We start from the raw sequence: 25,492 nt of genomic DNA, 5'->3' as shown, positions 1-25,492 counted from the left end.
ATTTAGTTTCTGAAATCAATTTTAATTGAAGATATGCCTTAAGGTTATAGTTGTACGTCTGTTTTTTGTTGTCTTTTTGTGAGTGAATAGGAGCAGGTGGATTTAAGAAAAAGGAATATTTAAATGACTTGCAATTATTTAGAGAAATTTTCTCCTTTTTTTGTTCGATTATCTTGATACTTCCTCATTGAATTTATTTACTGTTTTTAATTTTGATTGTGGATAAATTGAAAGTACGATGTCGAATATTGTAGCAGGGAAAATCGCTTTTGTTACAGGTTGTTTTTAAATTCTTCTTTGTTTACAAATTTACGTATTGTTAACGAATCTTTAAAAAAAAATTGTTTTCGGAGTTTTCGATGATACTTTTTGTTGTTGTATACAATATTGAATTGTGGTAATTTTTCCAGGTGCCGGCAGTGGCATTGGAAAAGCCACGTGTCGTATTTTGGCTAGGGAGGGAGCAAAAGTCATTGCAACTGATAAAAATTTAAAGGCTGCAGAACAAACTGCATCGTTTTTAGAAGGTTTGATTTTTTTTAGGGATTTCATAGATTTGCGATTTTTTTTTAGTTTTCTTGTTTATTTTTTGTAAAATTTTAGTTTTTTTTATAAATTTTTAGAAGTCTAAATTGTTTGTAGAACTAAATGGATTTATTTTAATCTTTGATTCTATTCAATGAATTTATTTTACGAGAACTTGAATAAAAATTAATAAACTGTGGAGATGAGAAAGATTTGCTTATTTACTTTCTTTAAAATCGGTTTTCCAGTAAATTTATTATCGATGGAAACTAAATTACTTTTGAATTAATGATAATCTGAAATTAAATTATTATTTCTGAAAAGGAAAAAGTTTCTACTCCTGAAAGAAAATTTCAAACTTCTTACCGGTAATTGAAAATTTGAACTATTTTTCTCTTGCAATTTATTTGCGTTTTACAATTCGTAGATTAATTTTTGAAAGCCGGAGTAAATATGTTATTTCCCTAATTTGAAGATAATTAATAATAAAGATAATTAATTAATAATAATAATAATTAATAATTAATTAATAAAAAAAAATATATTAAAATTATTAAAATTAAAAATAATAATAATAATTTTATTTAATATTAAAATTATTTTATTTATTAATAATTAATTAATAGATTAATGAGAATATTAAAGAGCAAATTTTTCGAGTTGACGTTTTTAATTAAAATTTTCGTAAAATTGAATTTAGGTTCTGGACATTTGGCAATGACGATTGACGTCAGTGAAACAGATAGTGTAGAAAGAGCGTTGAAAATGTGCATAAATCATTTCTCAAAACCACCAAATGTTGTTGTTAATTCTGCTGGAATAACTCGAGACAATTTCCTCTTGAAAATGGACGTTGATGATTTTAATGAAGTGCTGAAAGTAAACTTACAGGGTACTTTTAACATAAGTAAATACGCTGCCAATCAAATGATTGAATCTGGTGTAGCTAATGGTGGTTCAATTATTAATATATCGTCGATTATTGGCAAAATTGGAAATATGGGACAGTGTAATTATGCCGCATCAAAGGCAGGAGTTGTCGCTTTAACAAGAACAGCTGCCATGGAATTTGGAATGTAAAAAAAGAAATAATTACTTTTAGAACGCATTTTTAAAAATTTAGATTCGAAAATTACAGATCTCAGAGCTTTTAATAAAATTAGAATTTTTTCGCATTCTGCAATGTTAAATATACCAAATGTAGGGCTCGAACTAGGTCCGCAAATTCCGTAAAGGTCTAAAATTTGCTTGAAGTAGGTAAAAATTAGTTTTTTTTGAAAAAAGGTTCGTAAAGTCCGTAATTTGATTCAAAAAGAACAAAAAGTTCGTAAATTGTGCGATATAATTTGGAGAATTTTAGAAAAATTACAAATGATGACAGAAATTCAACTATTTTCAAAACTCAAAAATAATAAAATTCTTTACAGAAATGCAACTATGTTAAAATTTTTTTCAAAATTCTCGTCAAAATTTCGATTATCTTTAAAAATAATTAAATTCTTCTCTAAAATTCAATTATTTTCAAAAACTTTAATAAAATTCTTGGCAAAATTTAAATTATTTTAAAAGAATTCAATTATTTGAAAAAAATTTACTAAAATTCTAATTATTTTCTTAAAGTAATAAAAATTTCACAGAAATTCAATTATTTACAAATTTTTTATAAATTTCTTCGCAATAATTCAATTATTTCCATAAATAATAAAATTTTTACAGTGATTCAATTATTTTCGTAAGAAATAAAATTCTTTTTAGCAATTCAATTATTTTCATAAATAATAAAATTCATCGCAAAATTTCAATTCTTTTTAATACAATTTTAATTAAATTCGATTAACTTTTTGTTATTTTTTTGTAAAATAATTTTGAGAGAAAACTTAATTGCTCTGAGATTTGTATTAATAAAAGTAGTTTAATATCGCTCGTAGATTCTATTTAGATCAATTTATCTAAAATTATTTCAGATTTGGTATTAGGGTGAATGCAATTCTTCCTGGATTTATTGACACTCCAATGATTGCTAGTGTTCCGGAAAAAGTAAAAGAAATGTTTATAGGTATGATTCCTCTGAAAAGAACAGGAAAACCGGAAGAGGTTGCGGAAGTGATAACATTTTTGGCTTCGGATAGAAGTTCTTACGTGAATGGAACAAGCATTGAGGTTGCGGGAGGATTTTAAATCATTATATTTAATTATTATAAATACTTTGTACATTTGTGAAAAAACTGAGTACTTTTTTATACTTGAAAATATAAAACGAAGAAAAAATAATGAGAAATTAATTTTTAATACTATACCGATAAAATTAAATTATCTCTTCTTTGACTTGAGACGTTTCGCGTGTCTGTGTGCCTTATAATTACGTTTATTTTTCTCCTCAATTATTTCTTTGTATTTGCGTTTATTGTATTTGGCGAATTCTGCGTCTGCCATGAGTTCATCGACAATTGTACGTTTACGTTCCTTGTTTGTCATACGACCACTGTAATAATCCAATGGTGAATCGACAACTTTTCCAATTTGAAAGTATTTTGGCAATGTTTTCATGTCGTTTCGCTTGTAGAATTGCTTTGGATCGAGAGCCGATCGCATTTGAATTATTTCCAGATCACGTTTCACTTCCTCCGTCATTTCGGGTGCTGGCAAATTGAACCATTGTTTTCCTTTTGTTTTGTCACGTTGGCGCTTTCGTCTTTCCTTTAATTTCTTGTCGCTTACATCGTAGCCGGGTATTTTTTTCAATTTTTCAAAACCTGGTTTAATTGATGATTTTTTGAGAATTTTTTTTATTGGATCTATTTCTTGAAGCATTTTTTCAGTATTTGTAACGTTTGCCGGTTGTTTTCGTCTTTCGTTAGTCCAACCCATGTCTCTTTCGAATTCTTCCAGATCGAAATCTTTGGTGGGATTTATTTTTTCCTTCTTTGTTTTTTGGACTTGTAGTTTTATTTTTGATGGATCGAAGTCTAAAATTTGGATAAGATTTTTATTGTAGGAGAAATGATTTAATTTTCATTGCGTAACTTTAATTATTAATTAGTCATTTTTGGAATGGAAACATATTTTTGGTTCGAAAACAAATATTTTTTTGTCAAAATATAAATGGAAAAAATTAATATTTGATTGAAGAGGAATATTTGTTATTAATTTTATATAGTAACAAATAGAAATTTAGCAAAATTAGCGAAGAAATAATTGCATTGTTAAAAATTTTAATCTTGAAAAGAAAAACATGTGGGAAACATAACCTATATTTATTTTTCATTTGGTAAACTTACCGACTCCATCGAAATCCAAATCATCATCGCTTTCCACTAATTTTGACTTTTCTCTAAGATCTTCCTGACCTTTTGTATCAATTATTATATCCATTGTGTTTGTTTTTTTTATAAATTTATTATCATTTGTAATTTTTTACTGAACACTTTGACCACATTGAAATTGAAAGTAAATTAGTAAATTGTAAACGGTGTGAACATAGTAATATTATGTAAAATTCGATATATCGTTTACTAACTCGCGGGATTATTTGAATTTTTAATTTTGGAAATATAAAAAATTGACCAAAAAGTAAAATTTTGAATAAAATACAACTTGATTAATTAATAAAAAATGGTTAAATATTTACAAAATAAAATTTTAACTTTTTCAATTTTTCTTCCAAATATTGCAACAAAATAACACATTTTTTAGTATAAAATACAACTTATTTCGATTTTTATAGTGTAAAATAATTGAAATTTTGTAAAAATAATTGAAAGGGTTATAATTGTAAATTTTCGAAATTATTAAATTTCACAAATTTTACTCATTTTCCGTAAAATTTCATATTTTTCTATAAAAAAAATTTTCTCTAGTAAAATAATTTCAATGTTATAGTAAATTGACAGGAAAATTGTGACCACCCTGAAGAAAATAAATAATAAACAAATAAAAAATAATATAAAAAAATCATTAGTTATAATAAAATAGAAACTTTAAAATTTCACTGAAACACTTTTCTTTAAATAGAAAATAATTTTAATGGAAACATTTTTAATTTGTCATACATTAAACAAACGATTGACTATAATGTACAAACAATTACAGTTGGTATTTTTTTTTAAATATATTAATTTATATTTTTGACTATGGTTGTTCAAATTCGTCTTCTTTAATTAATACTAATTGAAATTCGTTATTTTTATGCGGATTCTCGTAAAGTAATTTGGTATCTTTCTCTTCTTGTTGATCATTGACTTTTGGTAGAACATTATTTTTATTTTCTATAATACAAATTTCCTCAATATCATCATTTTCATCGGGAATATTTTCACATTCTTTTGCTTCTTCCTCAATAATAGAAATTTCGTCGGTCGAAATTGTTGCATCATTGTTTGTAATTTCTTTACATTTTTCATCATCATTGTCCAATTCACCGGTTAATAATTTCTTGTAAAAATTGTGTGCTTTCGTTAAGAGAAATGGTACTAAATCCAAAAGATCCATTTTCTTCTCTTCGCTGATTGAAATTCGTGGGAGATTTTTTAATTTCATTGCTTTGAGAATTATTAATGAACCATTTAAATCCATGAGTTGAAATCGATTTGACGATGACCAACCTGTTTTGTAATAGATCCCCTGTTTTGTGTATCGTAAACATTTGATATTTTCTTCACTGGTAAATTGATGACTCTCGCTGAAAATTTCATTACGAATTTCGTCGAAATCATAAAAATTGGTTTCATTCCTTATTTCGTATTCTGATTTTCTAGTGGATTTTTTAAAGGCCTCGAGCCAATCGTTTGGCTCGTGAATTGTATCCTGATGTTTGGTCATTAATTCCTGGACATTTTTACCTCCGAGATAGACTTCAATTTGTGAATGACCGGAAGTTAGGAATTTGTGCTCAATACTTTCAAGTTTCTCGTGATTTGCTACTACGTATAAAAACATTGCGGCGAGAGTTTTGTTTGTGGTTAAATCATTGCTGATGGAGTAGAAAACAATGTTTCTTATACGATCGGATAGAGAATTTAAGTATGAATACAAACAGGAGGCAACTTCGTTGATTGATCTTGTACCTTGATGTTCGTGCCAGAAATAAAGTTTACGGAAATCTCTATTTTTTTTCATGTGATGATTACGTATTGTGAAATTGTAGGTCCATAAACGTTGCTTGTAGAAGGAAATTTGTTCAGTGAGATAAGGCGTTGGTAAACTTTGTTGAAAACCAAAAGAACAGACGTGATAGCTTTTGTCTTTAATAGCAGTGCGCTCGTCTAATGTTTGGGAATTATTTGCCTCCTCGGAATCGATGATATGTGCAGTGCGATTTGAATAGATTTTACTTTTTTCAATTGAATGAATAGCATTTTTGTATTGATCATCAAATGCAGTGCAAACATCGCATTTTGTTAAGAATGATGAACGAAATTTTAATTCAGTTTTCTCTAATAATTTATTGTACCAAATACTGCTGACTGGCTGTGAAACTTCCTGTTTATAGAGATCGTACATTATTTTCGATGTTAATCCCATTGGAAGATATTTTTCCGACGTTGTTACGTTGTAATGATAACTTTCACAGAGGGGGAATTTTTTAATGTGCTGTTCAACTTTTTCAATATCATTTTGAGATGGCTCTTCACAAGCAGTCAGATTTTTTAAATTTTCGTTTGGAACTTTTTTTAGTATATTTTCCATTTCATTTTCAATGAATGATTCCTGTACTGCTTTGAGTTTATGATAATTGTATTGTGGCTTTTTTATTTTTGTCTTAATATTTGGTTCGATGATTGTTTTTCTTCTAGATCTTCTTCCACCTCCTCCTCCTCTTTTCTTGAGTATTATTCCTTGAATTTTTCCCGCTTCTTTTAATGGTATTTTATAAACTATTGGCTCTTGTTTTATATTTACTACTTGAATATTTAATTTCTTATTTGCTTGATCAGAAATATTGTTAGGATTGAGAAAATCTGTTTTTGCAATTTTTTCCGATGGACCTTCATATTTTTCTTCTTCCAAATAAGGATCAGTTTCGAGATCTACTTCTTCTTTTATGATTGATAATCCTAGGAATGATTCTTCGTTATCTTCATTAGAAATTTGTCTCGCTTTTCTCTTTAGAGGCGATATTGTCGGATGTGTTACTTGATTTAAATCGCTCTTTGAATTTTCATCTGAAAATAAAAATTTATTGTGAACAAAGAAATAAGAAATCAATTTTTATTTTTAGAATTTTATTGAATAAATATCAATTTTAGAATTAAAAAATTAGAATCTTACCTATGACAATATTTTCTTCTTTACATTCTGTTTTTATTGCGAAATCATCAAAAAGAATTTTTTCTTTGACACTTTCTTCAGTGATTCTTTCTTCGAGCTTCTCTCCCATATCTGATGAAACAAAATTTTTTTTATTCATAATAATGAAAAATAAAAGTGTGTAAATAATTAGAAAAACAATAGAATTGTAGTTTTAAAATTAAATTTATCTGTTGCAAATGAGATTGTAACAAGCGATAAATAATTATATAAATAAACTAACCTGGGGAAACAGTTTCTCCTTCATTTTTTGTCTTTAATGTACAAGAATTATTTAAAGACTTTGTATCATCAATTTTTACAGTACTAGTCTCTTCTAATTCATAGCTTTTCATTTCTACATCTTGAAAATTTGTTTCATCCACTAATTCCTGATTTTCATCGTCTTCTAATTTTTCGGTTTCTGGTTCCATATTTTCATCTAATAATAAAAAATTAATTATTTGACAGAATTATAGAAATTAATAGAAATTGTTGAAAAATTAATTAATAGAAAATTTATTAAATTAGGGAAAAAAATATTTGTAACAAGCGATAAAAGTATTAAAATAATTCATTGTTTTTAGGTAATTAGATTTCTTTATATAAAATCATATAATTTTTAAAACTAACCTGAGAAGGAAGTTTCATCCACAGCTTCTACTTTCAATATAACTTCTTCAAAATGTTGTTCCTTTTCAATTAATACTTCATGTTTATTATTTGATAAATTATTGTCTTCTTGAAACTCGCCATCGCTGTTGACACTAGTGTCGACATTTAAAAAATGCGGTGTCACATTCTCCGAGATAGATTCATTAGATTTTGTCGTGCTTTGATAGATTTGACTGTTTTTTAATTTAAGCTGATCTTCGTATTTAATTGTTTTATTTTTGATAGCGTTTTCAATGAATTCTTGTGATTCTTTTATGATTCTTGCAAAGCATGTATTACAAACTGTGACAATTGTCTGTTCAGTGTGAAGGCAAAATTCAATTTCATTCTGTTGATTTTTATTTGCTAAATCATTTTTCTTTATAATTGTAATATTTTTCAACATATCGCAAATGAATTTCTCTCTCACTTCAATTGTTTTTTCCTGACAATAATAATCGTAGAAGACTCGATTCTTGTCGGTTTTTGATAATTTTATGTGACATAAATTGTTACATGGAAATAACGATGGCATACCTTGTTCAATTTTTATCTCACAATGTGTGATACAATAATTGCAAGCAACTTGATTTTCTAATTCAGACGTTCGTGGTTGAAGTGATTCGTCATCGGAAAATATAAATGACACGTTTGGCTTTACGGGAATTATGTTGAGTTCTGAAAATGAAAAAAAAGATATTAATATTTAATACTAACAGCCATTTTTTTATTTTCTAATAGAAGATAAAAATAACTTACTTATCATATTGTAGAGTTTTTGGTTTAAAATTGCCGTTACAAAGACTTTGGATACGTCGAGAATGTGATAGAAACAATATTTGCAAACTTTCTGACGACCTCGTTGAGTGACAAAATGATATTCAGTTTGAAATATTATTCTATTTGAATCTGGTTCACAATTTTCTTGAAGAGTAAGTTCCGTTCGACGATTAATGAAATTAGATCGTGACTCAAATAATTTTTCTTGCCAATAAGTGAGAAAAATATTTCTCTGCTCAATTTCTGTTAATTTCAAATGACAATCATTGATACAAGGAAGTAATGGAGTCCATTTTTCTGTTGATTTCGTTTGACATTTGCAATTTTCACTATCAGTAGTGTCGTTGGTATTTTTGATTTTTAAATGATGATTTTCTGATGAATCGAGTTGAGAGATAGTTGAATTTATTTTATTTGAAAAGAAAGTTTCCTCGATAATTTTTTGAATGAAATAAACACCTTCATGTAGAATAGCTATAAAACACTCTTTACATACTTTTTGCATTTTCATCAATGAGTTTGAATAAAGATAAAAATTTGTTATGAAACGTTTATTCGAGTTTGCTATTGTTGGTTTTACTTCAGTCATTTCCCGTATAAACTTCTTTTTCATTTCGTCTGTTGCATTTTTCGTATAGCATTGGAAAATTTCCATTTGCCTCTCTTCTGTTATCCACAAATTACATCCACGTGAACAATCCTTTAATGGTATGTGAGGATTGAATAATTCAATATCACGTAGTGTATTAACATTTGTGTCTTTTAACATTGATTCATCAATAATATCTTCATTGGTATTATTCTTCTCCTTCTCCTTCTCATCATATTCATCTTCGTCGTCATCATCATCAGTGTCGTCTATGTCATCGATATCAATATCTTTATTTCCATCAGCGTTATCATTTTTTGTTGATGACGTGGAAAGCGCTTGACGATTCATGCTATTAATTTGAAAATTCCCGTCCACATTGCCTTGGTGTAATTTGTTAAATATTAGAGAAAATGTAGAGACGGCAGTTTGGTATTTTTTTCGCATAACATCCACAACGTATTCTTTTGATTCGTTAATTGTTGCACGAAAACATCCTTTACATACTCTCACTTTCCCTCTGCTTGTGATGAGGTAAAAAATATGATGAAAATTAACTCTTTTTATAATTTCAATCATTTCGCTTATAAATGCGAATCTTGATTCAGGAGTCGAATCCCGCCAATAGATGTTAAATACATTTTCTTGTTCCTCCACTGATATTTTTTTGAAACAATTAAATTTACACTTTTCCAAACAAATCCAACCTTGTGATAATTTACTCTCAATGAGAATATCATTATTTAATGCCTTTTCTGATCCAGTAATTTTGTCAATTTCAATTGAACCTAATGTTACTGAATTATCTGTAAATATTAAATATATCTTTATTTAAAAAATTATTCAAAAAAGAAAATAGTTACATTTTAGAACAGAGTTGCCACAAGTCAGGGAAATCAGGAAATTGAGGAAAAGTCAGGGAAAATAGAATTGGTCGGGGAAATCAGGGAAAAGTCTGGGATTTTTATTAAAGTACTGGAAAATATTAAATTTGCAAGATTCATAATTAGTTTTATTTAATTTCTTAATTAATTATTAAAAATCATGGATTTATAGAAGAATTTTAGTTAAAAACGCTAAAGAAATTTAATTATATAGAGAAGTTATTGATGTTATTGAATAATTTTACGATTAAAGAAATTCGTAAATAAATGTAATAGAACATTTTTTTTGAATATCTAATAATTTTTAGAAAAATCAGAATAATCTTTGGGGTCAGAGAAATAGTTAAAATTTTGTCTGGGAGTTAGGGAAAAAGAGTATTAATTTTTTGTGGCAATTCTGTAGAAATAATTATTAGTTATAATTATAATTGTTAGTTTAACTTACCCCTTTGTTTATTGGCAATCTCCTCCATCACTAAATCCAAAAATATTTTTGAAATGTCAAGAATTGAGAGGAAGCAAACTTTACAAATTTTACGTCTTCCGCGTGAACAGTAAAAGAAGAATTTAGTACGTCGGAGAGCTTGTTTTGGACATTTCCATGTACTTCTTGGAAATTCAGTGTTATCTTTTATAAACTTGATTCTTGTAGCTATTGACTTTTTCCAATAAGAATAATAACCACGCTTGCTATGATCTCTTGTTATATTTAAATAGCAACCACATCCACGCGATGATAATCTAATATTGTATTTATCCTCCAAATATTTGTCAACGGTCGAGTATTTCAAATTTTCCATTGTTTCGAATATATCATCGAAATCGTTCGAATCTTCTGAGTTTAATTTTTTTAATTCACTTTCCATATTGTTATTATCTTCAACATTGTTTTCTTCTTGATTGTTTTCATTGCAAAAATCTTTTTTCTCATTGTTTTCATCGTTCGAATCTTTTTTATCGCTCAAATTGTCTTCGCTCAAATTGGTGGAATTCGTTTTCTCATTTATATCATTCGAATTTTTTATATTATCACAATTATTAGTGTTTGAATCAATGTCAATTGTTTCAATTTCCAAATCAATAATTTCTTGTGTAAATTTCTTGAATATGCTCCTTCCATGAACATTCGAAGATTGCAATTTAAAGCATTTTATTTTCAAGGCTTGACGAATGAAGGATTCGGTTTCGTTAAGGGCAATACGAAAACATGATTTACAAAGTTTTACGAGGCCCTGATTTGTATAAAGATGATAGGTAAATGTGACTATTGACTTATTGTAAGAAATGTCGGTCATGTCGGAAATAAATTTGTATCTTTCTTCTCTTGACGTTCTCAACCAGTAAGAAATGAAAATACGCTTATGTTCTTCATGTGATACACCTGAGGAGCAATTGCTTTCACATTCAGGAATTCTCTTCCAACCAAGTTGTAATATTTTATCCCTTAACGTAACTTCATCCTCATCAAGAGCGTTCTCGTCAGTAATATCTAAATTCTTCGTGTCCTCAGAAATTTGAGTGTCGATAAGTGCGATGTCTTTAGGAATTCTTTTCTTTACCGCTGAAATAATAATTCATTGGTAAATTAATTGTTAATATTAATTTACATATTTAATTTAAAGACGAAGTTAATTAAAGGATGTTAAGAATTAAATAAAATTTTATTATTATTATCATCATCAAGGTTCATTTGAAAGTAAAATATAGTTATACTCACGTCTATTAAATGCAAATGTGTATCGAAAATAAAGATTGAGAAAATCACGAGAAATGTGAAGACTACACATGAAGCACATTTTGCAAATATTTTTACGTGGTTCCTTTGTGTGAAGAAAAAATCTCGAAAAATTACGATTGCTCGCTGTTTTATAGTGTGAGTCAATTAATTGACTCAGTAATTCGAATTTTAAGAGTTGAGTTTTTCTCGAACACATTTCGTTATAGGCTTTCTTTTGATCTTCCTCTGTTACTTTTAAATAACATCTGTGTGAACATAATGAAATTCGTGATCTGACTTGTTTTGCAGCTTCATTATCATCGTTATATTCTGCATCTGTATTATTTTCATTAGAATCGGTAATTAAAGGATCAGATAAATTAAAATCCTCAATATTAGCATCAACATTATTTGATGTATTTAATGGCTCGGTTAATGTAACCGAGTCATTGTTTTCTTGGAATGAATAAGTAGGTTCATCATCCTCGATTTCATCATCGAGGTCTATCACTTCTATTTCATCGTTGTCATCTAAAAAAATATAATTAAATTAAACATCTTTCCCCTCTTGGATAATAATTCACCTCATTATTATTACTATTATTATTATTATTTTTTTTAACTCATTATAAAAATAATTAAGGAACAAAATTGCTTTATGAAAATTATAGGACGATATTTTTATTTTTATTAAAATAATAATTAAATCAATAAATTGAAAAACAATTGAAGGATGATACTTTAAAAATAAAAAGTGTGTTTTTTCCTTTTTGCAAGCGATGTAAACTTAACCTCAAAATTGAATAAAATAAATAAATAAATCGGAACCAGTCCAAAAGATGATTATTGGTAAACAATAAGTAATTGTAGAGAAATACTTGAAAATATTCTTTTAGTTGTTATTATCAATATAAAAAAAATTAAACAAACAGAAAGTAAATTTATGCAAAATTTTTATATTTTTTCTCATGAAATTTTAGTAAAAATTTACCTTCTATCGTGATACATGACACGGGAGATGGATTTGAAACAGAATTAAGATCTGTTTCATTATTCATTTTGACGATAAATTCACTAATAAACAATAAGCAATTATTATTTTGCACATCGAATAATATACGTAAATACAGTCATCATAACCAAACTTTTTTTTGTTCTAAACAAAAGAAGGGAGAGGAACTAACTTCAGCTGGTTTAAATTCGATAATCGATTTATCTCGATAGTTATCATTTTCTCGATAGTGGCAAACTTCATTTGAACAGCTGATCATCTGTCAAATGTGTGTTTTGATGTCAGAAGAGGAAACATATGTTTCTTTTGACAATTAATTGAAGAATTAAATAATGACAAGTTGACGGAAAGAATTATTTCTTTAATTGTTAATATTTAATACGTGCAATTATGATTGAAATAACTGCGAAATTAATAAGAGGACCCGTTTATTTTTCGGGTGAAATGATTGAGTGTTTAGTGACGTTTAGCAATCCTCATAATCCAATTCATCAAATCTCACAAAGTCATAGGTAAGTGTTATGTTCTTTATTACTAGAAATTTATTTTTTATTTAATATTCTAATTATTAGGATCTAGTATACTTGATCATTTAATTATGAGGTTAATATATTTTATGTATTTCTCATGTGTTTATGAGGTTAATTTTTTTGCATACGAATCACTTTAGGTTTTTTACGTGGGTTTTTTTAGTTTTTTAAATAAATTTTTTATTAAGTTTTAATTAATAAGTTTATAATTATTATTTTGTATTTTCAGTGACGTTTTTGAAAGTTTGGCCTGGGCGAGTGCTCAAATTCACTGTCAGTGTACAGCTAATGGAAAAGTGGTTTTAAAAGAGAAATTAAACACGAACTCGCAATTGGCAGCGATAAATGCCAGTAAGAATATTTTTCTTTCTTTGTGTATTTTTTCCTTTATTTTAAACTAATTTTTTTGGATATTCTAGATACGACTTTTGCTCCATGGCAACATGACAATGGCCACGCTGTGATGAATACAAAACCTAAAATATTATTTTGTGATCTTAGGTTATCGCCTGGCGAAAATAAGACTTGTGAGTCCTTTTTTTCCTCTCAATATTTAATTTTTGGAATTACTATTTTTCTCTTGTCTAAATGTCTCTTGTTCTAAATGTTCTGTTATCTAAAAATTTGTCCTTTTTTAGATATTTATCGAGAAACAATACCGAACGAGGCTCCACCTTCGTATCGAGGGCAAGCTGTCAAATACTCTTATAAAATTACTGTCGGTACTCAACGTGTTAACACGGCAATCAAATTACTCAGAATACCATTTAGAGTTCTTTCATTAAGTGGCAAGTATCCCATTGAATATAAAAATTAATTATTAAATTTAGAAGCAATTGAAAAATATTCTTTATTAATTGTTTTTTCTTTTGCAAAAAAAAACAGAATTATCGGAAATAACTCCATGTAATGATAGTGTAGATCTAAGTCCAAATAATCCATTTATGGAAACACAACATAGAGAAACGCCATTGGACATTGCGTTACAAACTCTTCAGGTAAAAAAATATACAACAAATTTTGAATATATTTTCCTAACTTTTATTTATTATTTAAAAAATTATTATTTGTTTTATTTTTTTTGATTATTTGTTTTATTTTTTATGATTATTTGTTTTATTTTGTTTATGATTATTTATTGTAACAATTTTTCTTTCTTTTGTAGAATTTGACTGCTAGACGAAGTCCGAATTTCTACAATATAACAAATGGACGTGGACGAGTAGTACGTTTTTGTCTATTCAAAAATTCCTATAAACTTGGCGAGGATATTGTTGGGACATTTGATTTTTCCAATGCAACAGTCTCTTGTGCTCAGGTCTCGGTTTCATTGCAATCCGAGGAGCTTGTCATGGAAAAATATCGACGTGGCAAAAGTTCATTGCCAACATTAGTCAGTTACAATAAGCATCATGAAGTTTGTATTGGTTTAAAATATTCCCAACTCGTATTGCCAATACCACTTCATGTCACACCTGATTTTAGTACCGATTTAATGACACTAAAATGGCGTTTGCATTTTGAATTTGTGACGACGACAAAATTAGTTGAAATGCCAAATGAAAATACAACAAATTGGCAGGGACCGGCAACACTCGATGTTGAAACAATGATTTGGGATTTGCCACTACATATTCATCCAACTGCTTGTCCACAAAATACTGCTCAACAAACAAAATACAATACAGTTATCTAGTCTCGATATTATTTACAATATATTTTTCAAATTCGATAATAAAATATTATCTTTGCAAGAATTTTTACATTTTTTTATTCTTTAGCTTCCTTGTGAGGAAGTTTTGTATTTTTTTAGTTTTTCTTCCTTTTTTTTCTGAAAGAATTTTATTATTTATTAATGTAATTGAATTCCCACGAAGAATATTATTATTTCTGTAAATAATTGAATTTCTGCGAAGAATTTTATTATATTCTTTAAAAAATAATTGATTTTTTTTTGAGAAAATTTATTAACATTTTTTAAACAATAATTCAATTTTTAGTAAGAATTTTATTATTTATGAAAATAATTGAATTCTTGAACATTTTTTCAAGTAATTTAATTAAATAATTGTATTGAAAATAATTGACTTTTTATTTAAATTCATTAAAATTATTCAAAATAATTGAATTGTTTTGAAGAATTTTATTAAAGTTTTTTAAAATAATATAAATATTCAAATAGTTAAATAGTTAATAAATTAATTTTTAATTTGATATTCAAAAATTGAAGTTGATATTTGGAAATAAAATATTTTGTAATTTATTTGCGTAACAATTGCTAGTTATATAATAATAGTAATAGAATAATAATAATAATAATAATAATTTAGTCGTGTAATATTTATTTTCTTAATTTCAAATGCAAAAAATTTTGAAAGTCAAAATAAATAATATGGAGTCATGAATAATTAACAAAAATGCTTCACGAATATATTTCGAAATTTATATTTATTTATTTAAAAATACATGTATATTTTAACATTAACATTTTTTTAAATATATGAGACTCTTGTTTTAGTCATTAACTTATTTTGTTAATAAAAATTTAGATTCTTTGGCAACATATAAGTTGAAATTTTTTTTTTCTTGTTAGAGTGAAATTTTTTTTTTTTTTTTGCATTTTTTGTTGGATAGGGAGGAAAAAAAATGTTTTTTGGTTGATTTATTAGGAACGTGGATCATAACGATAGTGAATATCTTGTTCGTGATGTAAAAGACGAGATGGTAATGGTGGTGGTAGAGCGGGCGCTTGTAGGGTGGTAAAAGGAGCATGATAATCGTAACGATAGTAGGCAAAAGATTCCCATCTATTTGGATGCTGTGATTCAAAGTTGGAGTTGGTTGTCGTCGCTCCATAGTAACTGGATCTGTCGGGAATATTTGGAACGTACGTGCATTGGGGCTCCAAGAGACTTTGTAAATGTCTGATGTATTGTATCGCGTGTCTCAATGACTCGATCTTGGATAATTTTTTACCTGGTGGCTTGCAAATCGGCAATTTCGATCTCAGCAATTCGAATGCACGGTTCATATCTTTCATCCGAGTTCTCTCTCGATCGCAAGCTGATTTCTTGTAATCTGCAAAAAGTTATAGAAATGATTTTTTATTTTTTTATTAAAAAGTCTTTTTTTCACATTTTTAGGTTTCACATTCATTTACTAAAACCAAATAATTATTTACTATACTTTTTTTACGATTTGCTACTATTTGGATATTTTTTTTTTAATTTGTGACACTAAAAGCTACTTTTTTCTTTTCTTTTTTTAAATTCGCTAAAAGTTGAAATACAAAAATTATTCTCAAAAATTTGAATGAAATTCTTAGAACGGACTCAATTATTATCAAAAATTTTTTCTATTTCAATTTTTTTTTACTATTTTAATAGAATTTCCCAAAAGAATTCACTTATTTAAAAGAATTTTAATCAAATTCTTCTCAAACATTTTATTTATTTATTTATTTACAATGGAAATTCAATACATAAATAATAAAATTTTACAGGAATGCAATTATTTAAAATACAATTTTCGTAAACAATAAAATATTTCAGATAAATTCAATTATTTTGAATATAATTTGAATAAAATTCTTCGCAGGAATTCAATTATTTAAAATACAATTTTTATTACATTTTTCGGAAAAAGTTAATGATTTAAAAGAATTACAATTTACAAGAATACAATTTACATAAAATTTTTCGAACAAATTCAATTATTTAAAAAAAGTGTTATAAAATTCTTAACAATATTATTACAATATTTTATGAAATTTTGATAAAATTCTTTATAAAATTAAATTTTAAGAAATATTCAAGTATTCAATAAATAATTTATTTTTATATTTGTATAATTGAATTCTAGTAGAATTTTTTAATAAGAATTGATTTAAAAATAAATTTCAGTTAAAATTTTAGATAATAATGGAATATTGGAAGCGTTATAATAGGAATGTTTAGAAATAAATTAAATTTCGAAAGAATCTTAAATTGAAATCTTCAAAAAAATTTAATTATGCTAAAACTGTGATAATATTAAAATTTTTATTTAAAAAAAATATTAATTCTTTATTTTCTTAAAAAATGATTGAAATTTTGAATAATTTTATTCAAAAATTCTAAAAAATAATTGAATTTTGGAAGAATTACAGTTGTAATTTTTAGAAATAGTTAAATTTAAAAAATATTTTACATTGAAATCGTTTAAATTATTTCTTATATTACTATAAAGAATAAATAAGTATTTAAAGATTTATTTAATAAAAATTATTCAAGTTTTGAATGAAATTTAATTTAGAAATTATGAAAAAAATTAGCCTTTTGAAAAATTGTAATTAGAATTTTTTGAAAATAGCTCAAGTCCCGTACATAATTCAAAAAGATTAAATTAGATTTCCAATTATTTGAAAATTTCTGGCAACTTTAATTGAAACAATTTTTATATTTTAAAAAATTTATTTTTTTACTATAGTATTTAAAAATTATTTTTAAAAATAATCGTATTTTTGAAGAATTTAAAATTAAAATTTAGAAAACAATTGAATTTTTCAAATATTTTAGAATTGAAGTTATTATTTGCAGTATAAGAAAAAAATTAAATATTTTTGATGGAAATTGGAAAGGTCTTAAAAATACTTTTTTTAAATTAATTATGGAGTGTGAAGCCTGCATTTTTTTTTAATTTTATAAGTAATATTATTATTACGTTTATTAATACAATAATACAATTATTTTAATATTATTACTGATGATAATTATGTATCAGTGTTTAATGCTAAAATGTACTTTTTCTCTTTTGGAAAATCGTGAAAAGTTAGTTAAAAAAACAAATGACAATTTAATTTATCCGTTATGGCGTTAGTTTAGTGGTTTAGTTGAAGGGTGGAAAGGACGTTAAAATTTTTCCCGAATAATGACACTAGAAAGTAGAAATTTATTTAGTGAAATACATTCCTCAAAATTGGATTTGTTTTGAAACAGTTTTAAAAGTCAGAAGTTTATAATGTAACTATGGAAACAAGTCGAAAAGGTTATTTTATTATTATTTGATTACTATTTACACTAGAATTAGTTAATTACAAAAAATGATGATTTTATTATAAAAATTATAGAAAATTGAAATGAAGTTTGATGTTAGGTTGTCGACTAAACGAAGCTTGGCACTTTTGTCCTTATCCTCCACACATTCGTAGGAAAATGTCAATATTGAGAATAATTCCAAAACACTTGCTCTCGGAATCAAGAAAAAAATTGGAAGAATCGACAGAAAATAGTTCGAGAAAATTTGGAAAAATTATTTTTAATCAACAATCGGAAGAAATTGCCGTTATCACTTATAATGAAAATTTAAATTCAGAGATTTCAGTAATAAATTCAAAGGATAAAGTTGTGAGTAAGAGTCAAGAAATTCAAATCGAAATTAATTCTCATCAATCAAATCGGAAAATTCCTTCAGATTCTGAAATTGTTCAACAAGAAACTATTTCTAAACATGAAATTTCCTCTAATCGTAAACTATCGTTAAACGATAAAATTTCTTCGAATAGTAAAATTTCTTTAGAGGAAAATAATATTTCTTCGCAAGAAAAAATTTCTTGGAATAATTCATTGGATAAAATTTCATTGAATAATGTTTCAGTGGAAAATAATTTTCCTGGTGAATTTTCCGAGGAGAATTTGACAGAAATGTCAAGAGTTGTTTTAAACGATGAATTGAATCCTTTAAATAAAAATTCAAATTACGAAGATGATAATCTAAAGAAAAATTCCTGGTGGCGAAATTTCTTTCGACAATTCATAGTCGATTTTTTTCTCCAACTATTGGGTAAAAAGTATTCATCACAAAAACAATCATTCGACAATAATGTGAATTTTCGTAATGTTTCAACAAGTACATCGAATTATTATCGTGAGGAAAAAAATAAGAGCAATGGCGATAGAATTAATAAAAAGAATAAAAAATTAATTATGTCGAAGAGAATTTTGAATTTTTCCGATGATGCTCAACATGAAATGAGAATTATTACTTATGGAAAAGAGGAGAAGGACAAACTTTTCTTTGATTTGATTCAATTGACCCAAGATGAAAATTTGCGAGCCATTATTTTCGAACAGGCGATGAGAATGAGAATTCTCGAGGAGGAAAATGCACGATTCAGAAAGAAACTGACTGAGAAATTGAAAACCCGACAGAGTAGCAGTCCTTTTTATTGATAATGAGATTCTTTTAAGTTCAAATGGAATATTTTATTCAAATTATACTCGATTATTACAATCAATGAAAAATATTTCATTGTTTCAAATATAATAATAGAATAATAGAGGATTCGAATTTTAATTTCTCCATGGAACGTAACATTAAATGTGAAACAAAAATTATTGCAAAAAAAAATAGTAGACAGTAAATAAAAAAAATAAACAAATAAAATAAATTAAAATGAAGTAAACAAATAAATTAAAATAAAATAAAATAAATATAAATGAAAATAAAATCAGGGGCTCGAACCAGTGAAAGTATTTAAAAATAAGGACTTTACGGACCAATTAATTGATTTGTAGAAAAATTTTAGTGAAAAATTCTTAAAAATAATAATAATTGAATTGAAATGATGAAAATCATGTTTAAGAAGTACAATATTCTTATAATATAAAATAATGATTTTATTAATTTGCCATTTTTAATTAATATAAAACATGAAGAAATCGATAACTCCGAGTCTTCGACTCGGAGTGATCAACTATTATTTTATTATTATTATTTATTATTTTTATTATTATTATTTCAATTATTATTTTCAAGAATTTTTAACTAAAATTCTTCTTTAAATTGATTATTTTTAACAATTTTCGAAAAAGTTCTTTGGCAATTTTTAAATTCATTTTTTATTTTTTTACAATATTCAATTTTATGAAATTTTAATTATTCGTAAATTTTCCAATTAAAATTATATTAGAAAATAAAAATATAAAATAATATAAAAAAAATTCAATTAAACTTTTTCATAAAAATTAATTTAAAAATTCAATTCTTTTTAAAAGTTCACGATACAATGCTTTGAATATTCAATTATTATTTAAAATTTTAACTGAAATTCATTTTTAAATCAATTTTTAATTTTTATTAGAAAATTCTACTAGAATTTAATTACAGATTTGAATAGAAAAATAAATAATTTATTGAATAATTGAATGTCTTTTAAAATTCAGTTGTATGTTTGCGTAGAATTTTATTGTAACTTTTTTTAGAGAATATTGATTTATTTTGGAAAATTTTATTAAAATAGTGAATATTGAGATTTGAAAATCATTGAATTCAGAGAAATTTTTGAAAATAATTGAAATTTTCCCAAGAAATTTATTAAAATTTTTTTAAATAATTGAATTTCTTCGAAGAATCTTATTACTTTTAAAAATTGTATTGAAAATAATTGAATTCTTGCAAAAAACTTGAAAGTAATTGAAATTTTGACAAGAAATTTTTTAGAAAATTTTAAGAATAATTGAATTTTGATATTTCATTGAAATTGTATTGAAAATAATTGAATTCTTGTAAAGAATTTAAAAATTTTAATTCTGCAAATAAATTGAATTCTTTTGAGAAATTTTCTTGAAAATAATTTATTGAAATTCTGCTAAGAAAATTTATGGAAAATTTTAAGAATGACTGTATTCTTTCAATAAAATTTCTAATTAAATTCCTTCAAATTTAACATTTGGTAAAATATCAAATTGAAATCTTTGGAAATTGATTTATTTGTTTGAATTGTAAACGCAACTCTTTTAAAATTGAATTAATTTTGAAATATTTAAGTAAAATTATTCATTAAATAATTTATAACTTTTCCAGAACTTAAATTTTTTTGCGATTTTTTAACTAAAATTCTTCTATATAAATGCTTTATTTTTAATAATTTTCGTCTTTTCTTAATCAAATTACGGACTTTACGGATCTTTTTTTTGAACTGACTTTTACAGACTTCAAGCAAATTTACAGACCTTTACATGATTTACGAACAATAGTTCGAGCCCTGAATTAAGTTAATAAAAATAAAATGATTGAAAAAAGTATAAAGATAATAAAAATTGCAAATAAAAATAAAACGCTTTATTTTAGATAAAAGAATATTTAACATAATACACGGTTTTGATTTGATATACAATTCTAAAAGTAATTTATAAAATTAATTATGTTTTATATGATATTGAGTTTGAAATTGTTTGCCAGTAACATATGTTATTTAAAATATTTCGTGTATTTAATTTGTACATGGAAAATTGGTTCCGAAACATTCCTCGGGTGAAATTAAATTATGCGCTTTTTTATAATTAACTTCAATTTAATTAGGATTTTAATTAGTCCAATTACCATGTTCCACGCTCAATTTAACTGGTACATTTGTTTAAGAGATTTTAATTTTCGAAATATCTGTTCATTTTTAATTTTATTTATTGAGAAAAATTTTTTAATTATTATATTTGAATATTAATAAAAAGATAATAATTAGTTATTCATTATTATTATTAAATTCACTTCTATAATGTTTTGCATTCCAGAAATGTTTTATAATTTAAATTATTTAATTTAAAAATATTTTCCCCTTTTCGGTTTTGAAATTATTCCTTGTTTCGTTTACAAGAAGATTTTTTTTTCGCTGATATAATTGAAAATTTGTCGAATCAAAATCTTCTTATTTTCAGTTTGCCTAATTAGATATTGACAGAATGTAAGCTACTTACCTTTCTCAGTTTGTGAAGCTTCACGATGCACTGGTTTAATACTTGTTTGGTGAAGCAACTCTAAATTAGACGGAGTTTCCACCACTTCAGGTTCAGGTACTCTTATTACAACCACTCCTTCTGAAGTTTGTGAACGTTGTTCAAAGTCTGATTCGTGCCAACGTCTTCTCAAGAACTGTTTTCGACTCGTATATTGGACTTCTAAAAAAAAGAAATTAATTTTTCATTTTTTATCCCCTGAGAATAAAAAAAAAAAATTGCAAAGATTTTTTTATCTTCTGAGAAAAAATAATTACTTAGATTTTTTATCCTCTAAGAAAAAAATAATAATTGTGAAGACAATTTATTCAGTAAAAAAAAAAATTGCATAGATTTTTTATTCCTTAGGGAAAAAATGATTGCAAAGACAGTTTATCCCCTAAGAAAAAAAATTGCATAGATTTTTGAGTAATTAATTTATTGATTTATGATTAATTAAATATTTATTAGTAATTATTTAATTAAAATTTTTTTAAATAATTGGATTGATTTGAAGATGTTCATGTAAATTTTCGAAAACAATTAAAGGAATACTTTTAAGGAATAATTCAATTAATAATATTGTACAATGAAAATAATAAAATTTTTTTGAAAAATTGATTATTTATGAAAGTAATTGAATTTTATTGAAGAATTTTATTAAAATTTTTAAAAATAATTAAATTCATGAAAAGACTGTTATTATTTATGGAAATATTTGAATTTTTTTCGAGAAATTGTATTAAATTTGTAATGAAAATAATTAAATTCTATCGAGAGATTTTTTTAAAATTTGTGTTGATGATAATTGAACTCCTCGGAAGAATTTTTCTTATTTATAAAAATAATTTAATTTTTGGAAGAATTTTATTAAAATTATATTAAAAATAATTAAATTCATCAGAAGAATTTTAATTATTTATGGAAATAAGTGAATTCTTTCGGGAAATTCTATTAAATTTGTATTGAAAATAATTAAATTTTTTTCGAGGCATTTTATTAAAATTGTGTTGTGTTAGAGTGAAATAATTTAACTCTCCTGAAGAATTTTTATTATTTATAAAAATAATTGAATTCCAGGGAAAAATGTTATTAAAATTAGATTAAAAATAATTAAATTCAACTAAAGAATGTTACTATTTATGAAAATAATTGAATTCTTTCGAGACATTTTATTAAAATTGTGTTGAAATTTGAAAATAATTGAATTTCTCTGGAGAATTTTTGTTATTTATAAAAATAATTGTATTCCAAGGAACAATTTTATTTCTTATTTAAAATTTCACTAAAATTTTTGAAAATAATTGAAATTCTGGGAAGAATTTTATTTTAAAATTCAGAAGAAATTAATTCTTTGGAGAAATTTTATTAAAATTGTTTAGAAAATAATTGAATTCCTGCAAAGAATTTTATTGTTTATGCGGAAATATTCGAATTATTTTGAAAAATTTTATTGGTATAAATTAGAAACTGTTTTCGAGTCTTCTAAAAAAAATAAATAAATTTTTAATTTTTTTGTAGAAAAAAATAATTGCTTAGATTTGTTATCCCTTGAGAAGAAAATAATTCAAAAGATATTTTATTTCATAGGAAGAGAAGATGCAAAGATTTGTTATCCCATAAGAAAAAAAATTACATAGATTTTTTATCCCCTGAGAAAAAACTGCATAGATTTTTAATCCCCTAGGGAAAAAAATAGCAAAAGACTTTTTCTCGATTTTTAAATTATGAGAAAAAAAATTCTGAAAATAAAATTTTTCTTTCAATTATTATGGTTTTTTTTACCGGGTCGAGGATCTTCTGCAAAATGACTCGAGGAGGAACTTAAATCCTGCTGTAGAATTTGTTGATGTTTGGAATTTTCGTCGAGATCGAGTAAAACTCTTGGTTGAGAATATTCCTCGTCATTGCTTTCTTTGTCCGACTAAAAACGATAAAATTGTTTTTAAAAAAATTCTTCTCGCATTTTATTGATTTCTAATTTAAAGAAAATTGAGTTTTCTCTTAAAATATTAACAGGAAAAATCTCTCAAGAAATTTTTCCTTATTTTTGAAAATTAAAAACCAATTTGATTCCTCTGAATTTTCTTTAACTAAATAAGACAAAGAGGAATTGGAAATATATTTAATATTGATTAATATTTAATAATAATGAATTTTGGCCAGTTAATTATTTATTAAACAAATGAGTATCAAAATTATTAACAAAAGATGAATTATTTACCGAGTGTTAAAATATTAGAAAAAAATCATTTTCATTTTATTTAAAGAGAAAGGTAAAATAATCGGAATGAGATCATTTTTTTAAAAACATGATTAATAATATTGTAGACGTCATAAGAAATCCAAAATGGTTTATCAGACTTGAATATTTTATCATTTGAAGAAAAAAAGAAAAACGTAAGAAGGAAAATTATGAGAAATGAATAGCAAATTACGCTGTACATTTTTTTTTGTTCATCCTTTGACGGACTTTATAATAAATTTCGATTTTTTTTAATGAATATTAATAAAAATTTTCTCTCTCTAACTCTTGTAATCGGTAAAATGTAAGTTTTATGCAAAATTAAATCAAGTATGAATCAATAGTGGAAGTACTAATTATTCAGTGCTCTAATTTATAAACTGATTAATTATATCTCATCAAAATGTTTTATTGATTTTTCGATTATTGGAGTCGAAAATAAATTTACATTTTAAATTTAGTTTTCTCTTTTTTAGAAAGAAAAAAAAAAGAAATGTACTCCAATTAATCTAGAACGTATTTGAAATCACAGGGAAAAATATGGATTTGAAATTAAAAGCATTTTTTTCAATAATAAAAAATAAAAAAAATTTTCAATACCATTTGGTAAATTATTTTCGATAAAACGCGTAAAATAATTTTTAAATTCATTTTTATCGGATTTCATCTTTTTTTTTGTATCAATCTGTTACCTCATTTTTGCAAAATTCCCGCTGATATTCCTCTTGTTTTATGTCCATTATTGAGATGAGTGAAAATTTGTGTTCTTTATTATTTGTTTTTTAATCCGTAAATGTGATGTTCGATTCTTATGGGGGCGACCCCATGCACTTCTTGTAAAATGTCACGTGTGACTAAAGAACTTGGCCTCGGAAGAGATGTGGATCGGTCACAAACAGACTTTAATAATGTTCATTTTATCCGTTTATTAAGTATTCAGGTGTTCTGACAGAGGTTCTCATATAATTTATGTATGTATATACATTACTTACCTTGCTCATCTTCAACAGGGACGTGTCTCTAATCATTTTAATTTTCCACATTGAATCAATTATACCTAATAATTATGCAACATTGTCAATTTTAATCCAATTTTCTGCACACTGCCCGTTCGATAAATTTATTTTGCTCGCTTAGTTCATCACGCTTTCAAGTGCAAAATTCGTTCAGTTTGCTAAATTATTATTCTCAAATAATTTTATAATTCAATTATTCATAATTGATTTAATATACAATTAATAGTTGGAAAATATGGAGCATTGGAGTATTAGACAAGTGCATATAAATAAATTAATTAATTAAAAAAATAAAATAGCAAATAAATAAAGGAGTAAATAATAATTAAGTAATTAAATAAGTAATTAAATAAGAAAATAAATAAAAAAATTTAATAAAATAATGAATGAAATAATAGTTTTATGTGTAACAAAATAAAAAAAGTTAATAAAGAATAGTAAATTGATAAATAATTAAATAGGTAAATAGTAAATAAGTAAATAGAAAAAAAATTAATTGAAAAAA

At 25.1% G+C, this 25,492-nt stretch overlaps 5 protein-coding genes and 1 long non-coding RNA gene across 6 annotated transcripts in view; 3 read left to right on the top strand and 3 right to left on the bottom strand.

Moving 5' to 3' along the window:
* The window catches only part of LOC122506964, a 57,662-nt gene that overhangs the window by 13,818 nt on the left and 18,352 nt on the right, over positions 1-25,492 (top strand). The gene's annotated exons all lie outside the window — the stretch shown is intronic.
* LOC122506963 (estradiol 17-beta-dehydrogenase 8) lies at positions 40-2,796 on the top strand. Its single transcript, XM_043619410.1, has 4 exons — positions 40-278; positions 411-527; positions 1,226-1,601; positions 2,490-2,796. Exons 1-4 carry the CDS (start codon positions 239-241, stop codon positions 2,701-2,703), a joined length of 747 nt encoding a protein of 248 aa, XP_043475345.1. The 5' UTR covers positions 40-238; the 3' UTR covers positions 2,704-2,796.
* LOC122506962 (deoxynucleotidyltransferase terminal-interacting protein 2) lies at positions 2,687-3,990 on the bottom strand. The gene is made up of 2 exons (XM_043619409.1): positions 3,804-3,990; positions 2,687-3,491 (listed from the first exon to the last, which is right to left on the bottom strand). Exons 1-2 carry the CDS (start codon positions 3,895-3,897, stop codon positions 2,836-2,838), a joined length of 750 nt encoding a protein of 249 aa, XP_043475344.1. The 5' UTR covers positions 3,898-3,990; the 3' UTR covers positions 2,687-2,835.
* Positions 4,528-12,602, bottom strand: LOC122506956. Its single transcript, XM_043619402.1, has 8 exons — positions 12,426-12,602; positions 11,435-11,965; positions 10,163-11,278; positions 8,224-9,639; positions 7,444-8,142; positions 7,055-7,252; positions 6,793-6,903; positions 4,528-6,686 (listed from the first exon to the last, which is right to left on the bottom strand). The coding sequence occupies exons 1-8, from the start codon at positions 12,490-12,492 to the stop codon at positions 4,654-4,656; spliced, it is 6,171 nt and encodes a 2,056-aa protein (XP_043475337.1). The 5' UTR covers positions 12,493-12,602; the 3' UTR covers positions 4,528-4,653.
* On the top strand, positions 12,690-14,733 carry LOC122506958 (RAB6A-GEF complex partner protein 2). The gene is made up of 6 exons (XM_043619404.1): positions 12,690-12,958; positions 13,206-13,327; positions 13,396-13,503; positions 13,615-13,764; positions 13,862-13,974; positions 14,142-14,733. The coding sequence occupies exons 1-6, from the start codon at positions 12,837-12,839 to the stop codon at positions 14,670-14,672; spliced, it is 1,146 nt and encodes a 381-aa protein (XP_043475339.1). The 5' UTR covers positions 12,690-12,836; the 3' UTR covers positions 14,673-14,733.
* LOC122506961 (achaete-scute homolog 1) lies at positions 15,406-24,892 on the bottom strand. The gene is made up of 4 exons (XM_043619408.1): positions 24,664-24,892; positions 23,512-23,650; positions 21,709-21,909; positions 15,406-16,054 (listed from the first exon to the last, which is right to left on the bottom strand). The coding sequence occupies exons 1-4, from the start codon at positions 24,709-24,711 to the stop codon at positions 15,642-15,644; spliced, it is 801 nt and encodes a 266-aa protein (XP_043475343.1). The 5' UTR covers positions 24,712-24,892; the 3' UTR covers positions 15,406-15,641.

The sequence above is a fragment of the Leptopilina heterotoma genome, unplaced genomic scaffold, assembly GCF_015476425.1.
Source record: "Leptopilina heterotoma isolate Lh14 unplaced genomic scaffold, ASM1547642v1 Lhet_44, whole genome shotgun sequence".
Taxonomy (NCBI): Eukaryota; Metazoa; Arthropoda; class Insecta; order Hymenoptera; family Figitidae; genus Leptopilina; species Leptopilina heterotoma.
This window is presented reverse-complemented; position numbering and strand designations above follow the sequence as displayed.

Bases quoted from the DNA above. Each gene is read 5' to 3' on its own strand.
- LOC122506962 (XM_043619409.1), bottom strand. From the start codon at position 3,897: ATGGATATAATAATTGATACAAAAGGTCAGGAAGATCTTAGAGAAAAG. The intron at 3,492-3,803 runs GTAAGTTTACCA...TCCAAATTTTAG, and splicing joins TTTGGATTTCGATGGAGTCG to ACTTCGATCCATCAAAAATA.
- LOC122506956 (XM_043619402.1), bottom strand. From the start codon at position 12,492: ATGAATAATGAAACAGATCTTAATTCTGTTTCAAATCCATCTCCCGTG. The intron at 11,279-11,434 runs GTGAGTATAACT...TTATTATTTCAG, and splicing joins CACATTTGCATTTAATAGAC to CGGTAAAGAAAAGAATTCCT. The intron at 8,143-8,223 runs GTAAGTTATTTT...TTTCATTTTCAG, and splicing joins AAAACTCTACAATATGATAA to AACTCAACATAATTCCCGTA.
- LOC122506963 (XM_043619410.1), top strand. From the start codon at position 239: ATGTCGAATATTGTAGCAGGGAAAATCGCTTTTGTTACAG. The intron at 528-1,225 runs GTTTGATTTTTT...AATTGAATTTAG, and splicing joins AACTGCATCGTTTTTAGAAG to GTTCTGGACATTTGGCAATG. The intron at 1,602-2,489 runs GTAAAAAAAGAA...AAATTATTTCAG, and splicing joins GCTGCCATGGAATTTGGAAT to ATTTGGTATTAGGGTGAATG.
- LOC122506958 (XM_043619404.1), top strand. From the start codon at position 12,837: ATGATTGAAATAACTGCGAAATTAATAAGAGGACCCGTTTATTTTTCG. The intron at 13,328-13,395 runs GTAAGAATATTT...TGGATATTCTAG, and splicing joins ATTGGCAGCGATAAATGCCA to ATACGACTTTTGCTCCATGG. The intron at 13,765-13,861 runs GCAAGTATCCCA...AAAAAAAAACAG, and splicing joins TAGAGTTCTTTCATTAAGTG to AATTATCGGAAATAACTCCA.
- LOC122506961 (XM_043619408.1), bottom strand. From the start codon at position 24,711: ATGGACATAAAACAAGAGGAATATCAGCGGGAATTTTGCAAAAATGAG. The intron at 23,651-24,663 runs GTAACAGATTGA...TATCGTTTTTAG, and splicing joins GGGAATTTTGCAAAAATGAG to TCGGACAAAGAAAGCAATGA. The intron at 21,910-23,511 runs GTAAAAAAAACC...TCTTTTTTTTAG, and splicing joins TGCAGAAGATCCTCGACCCG to AAGTCCAATATACGAGTCGA.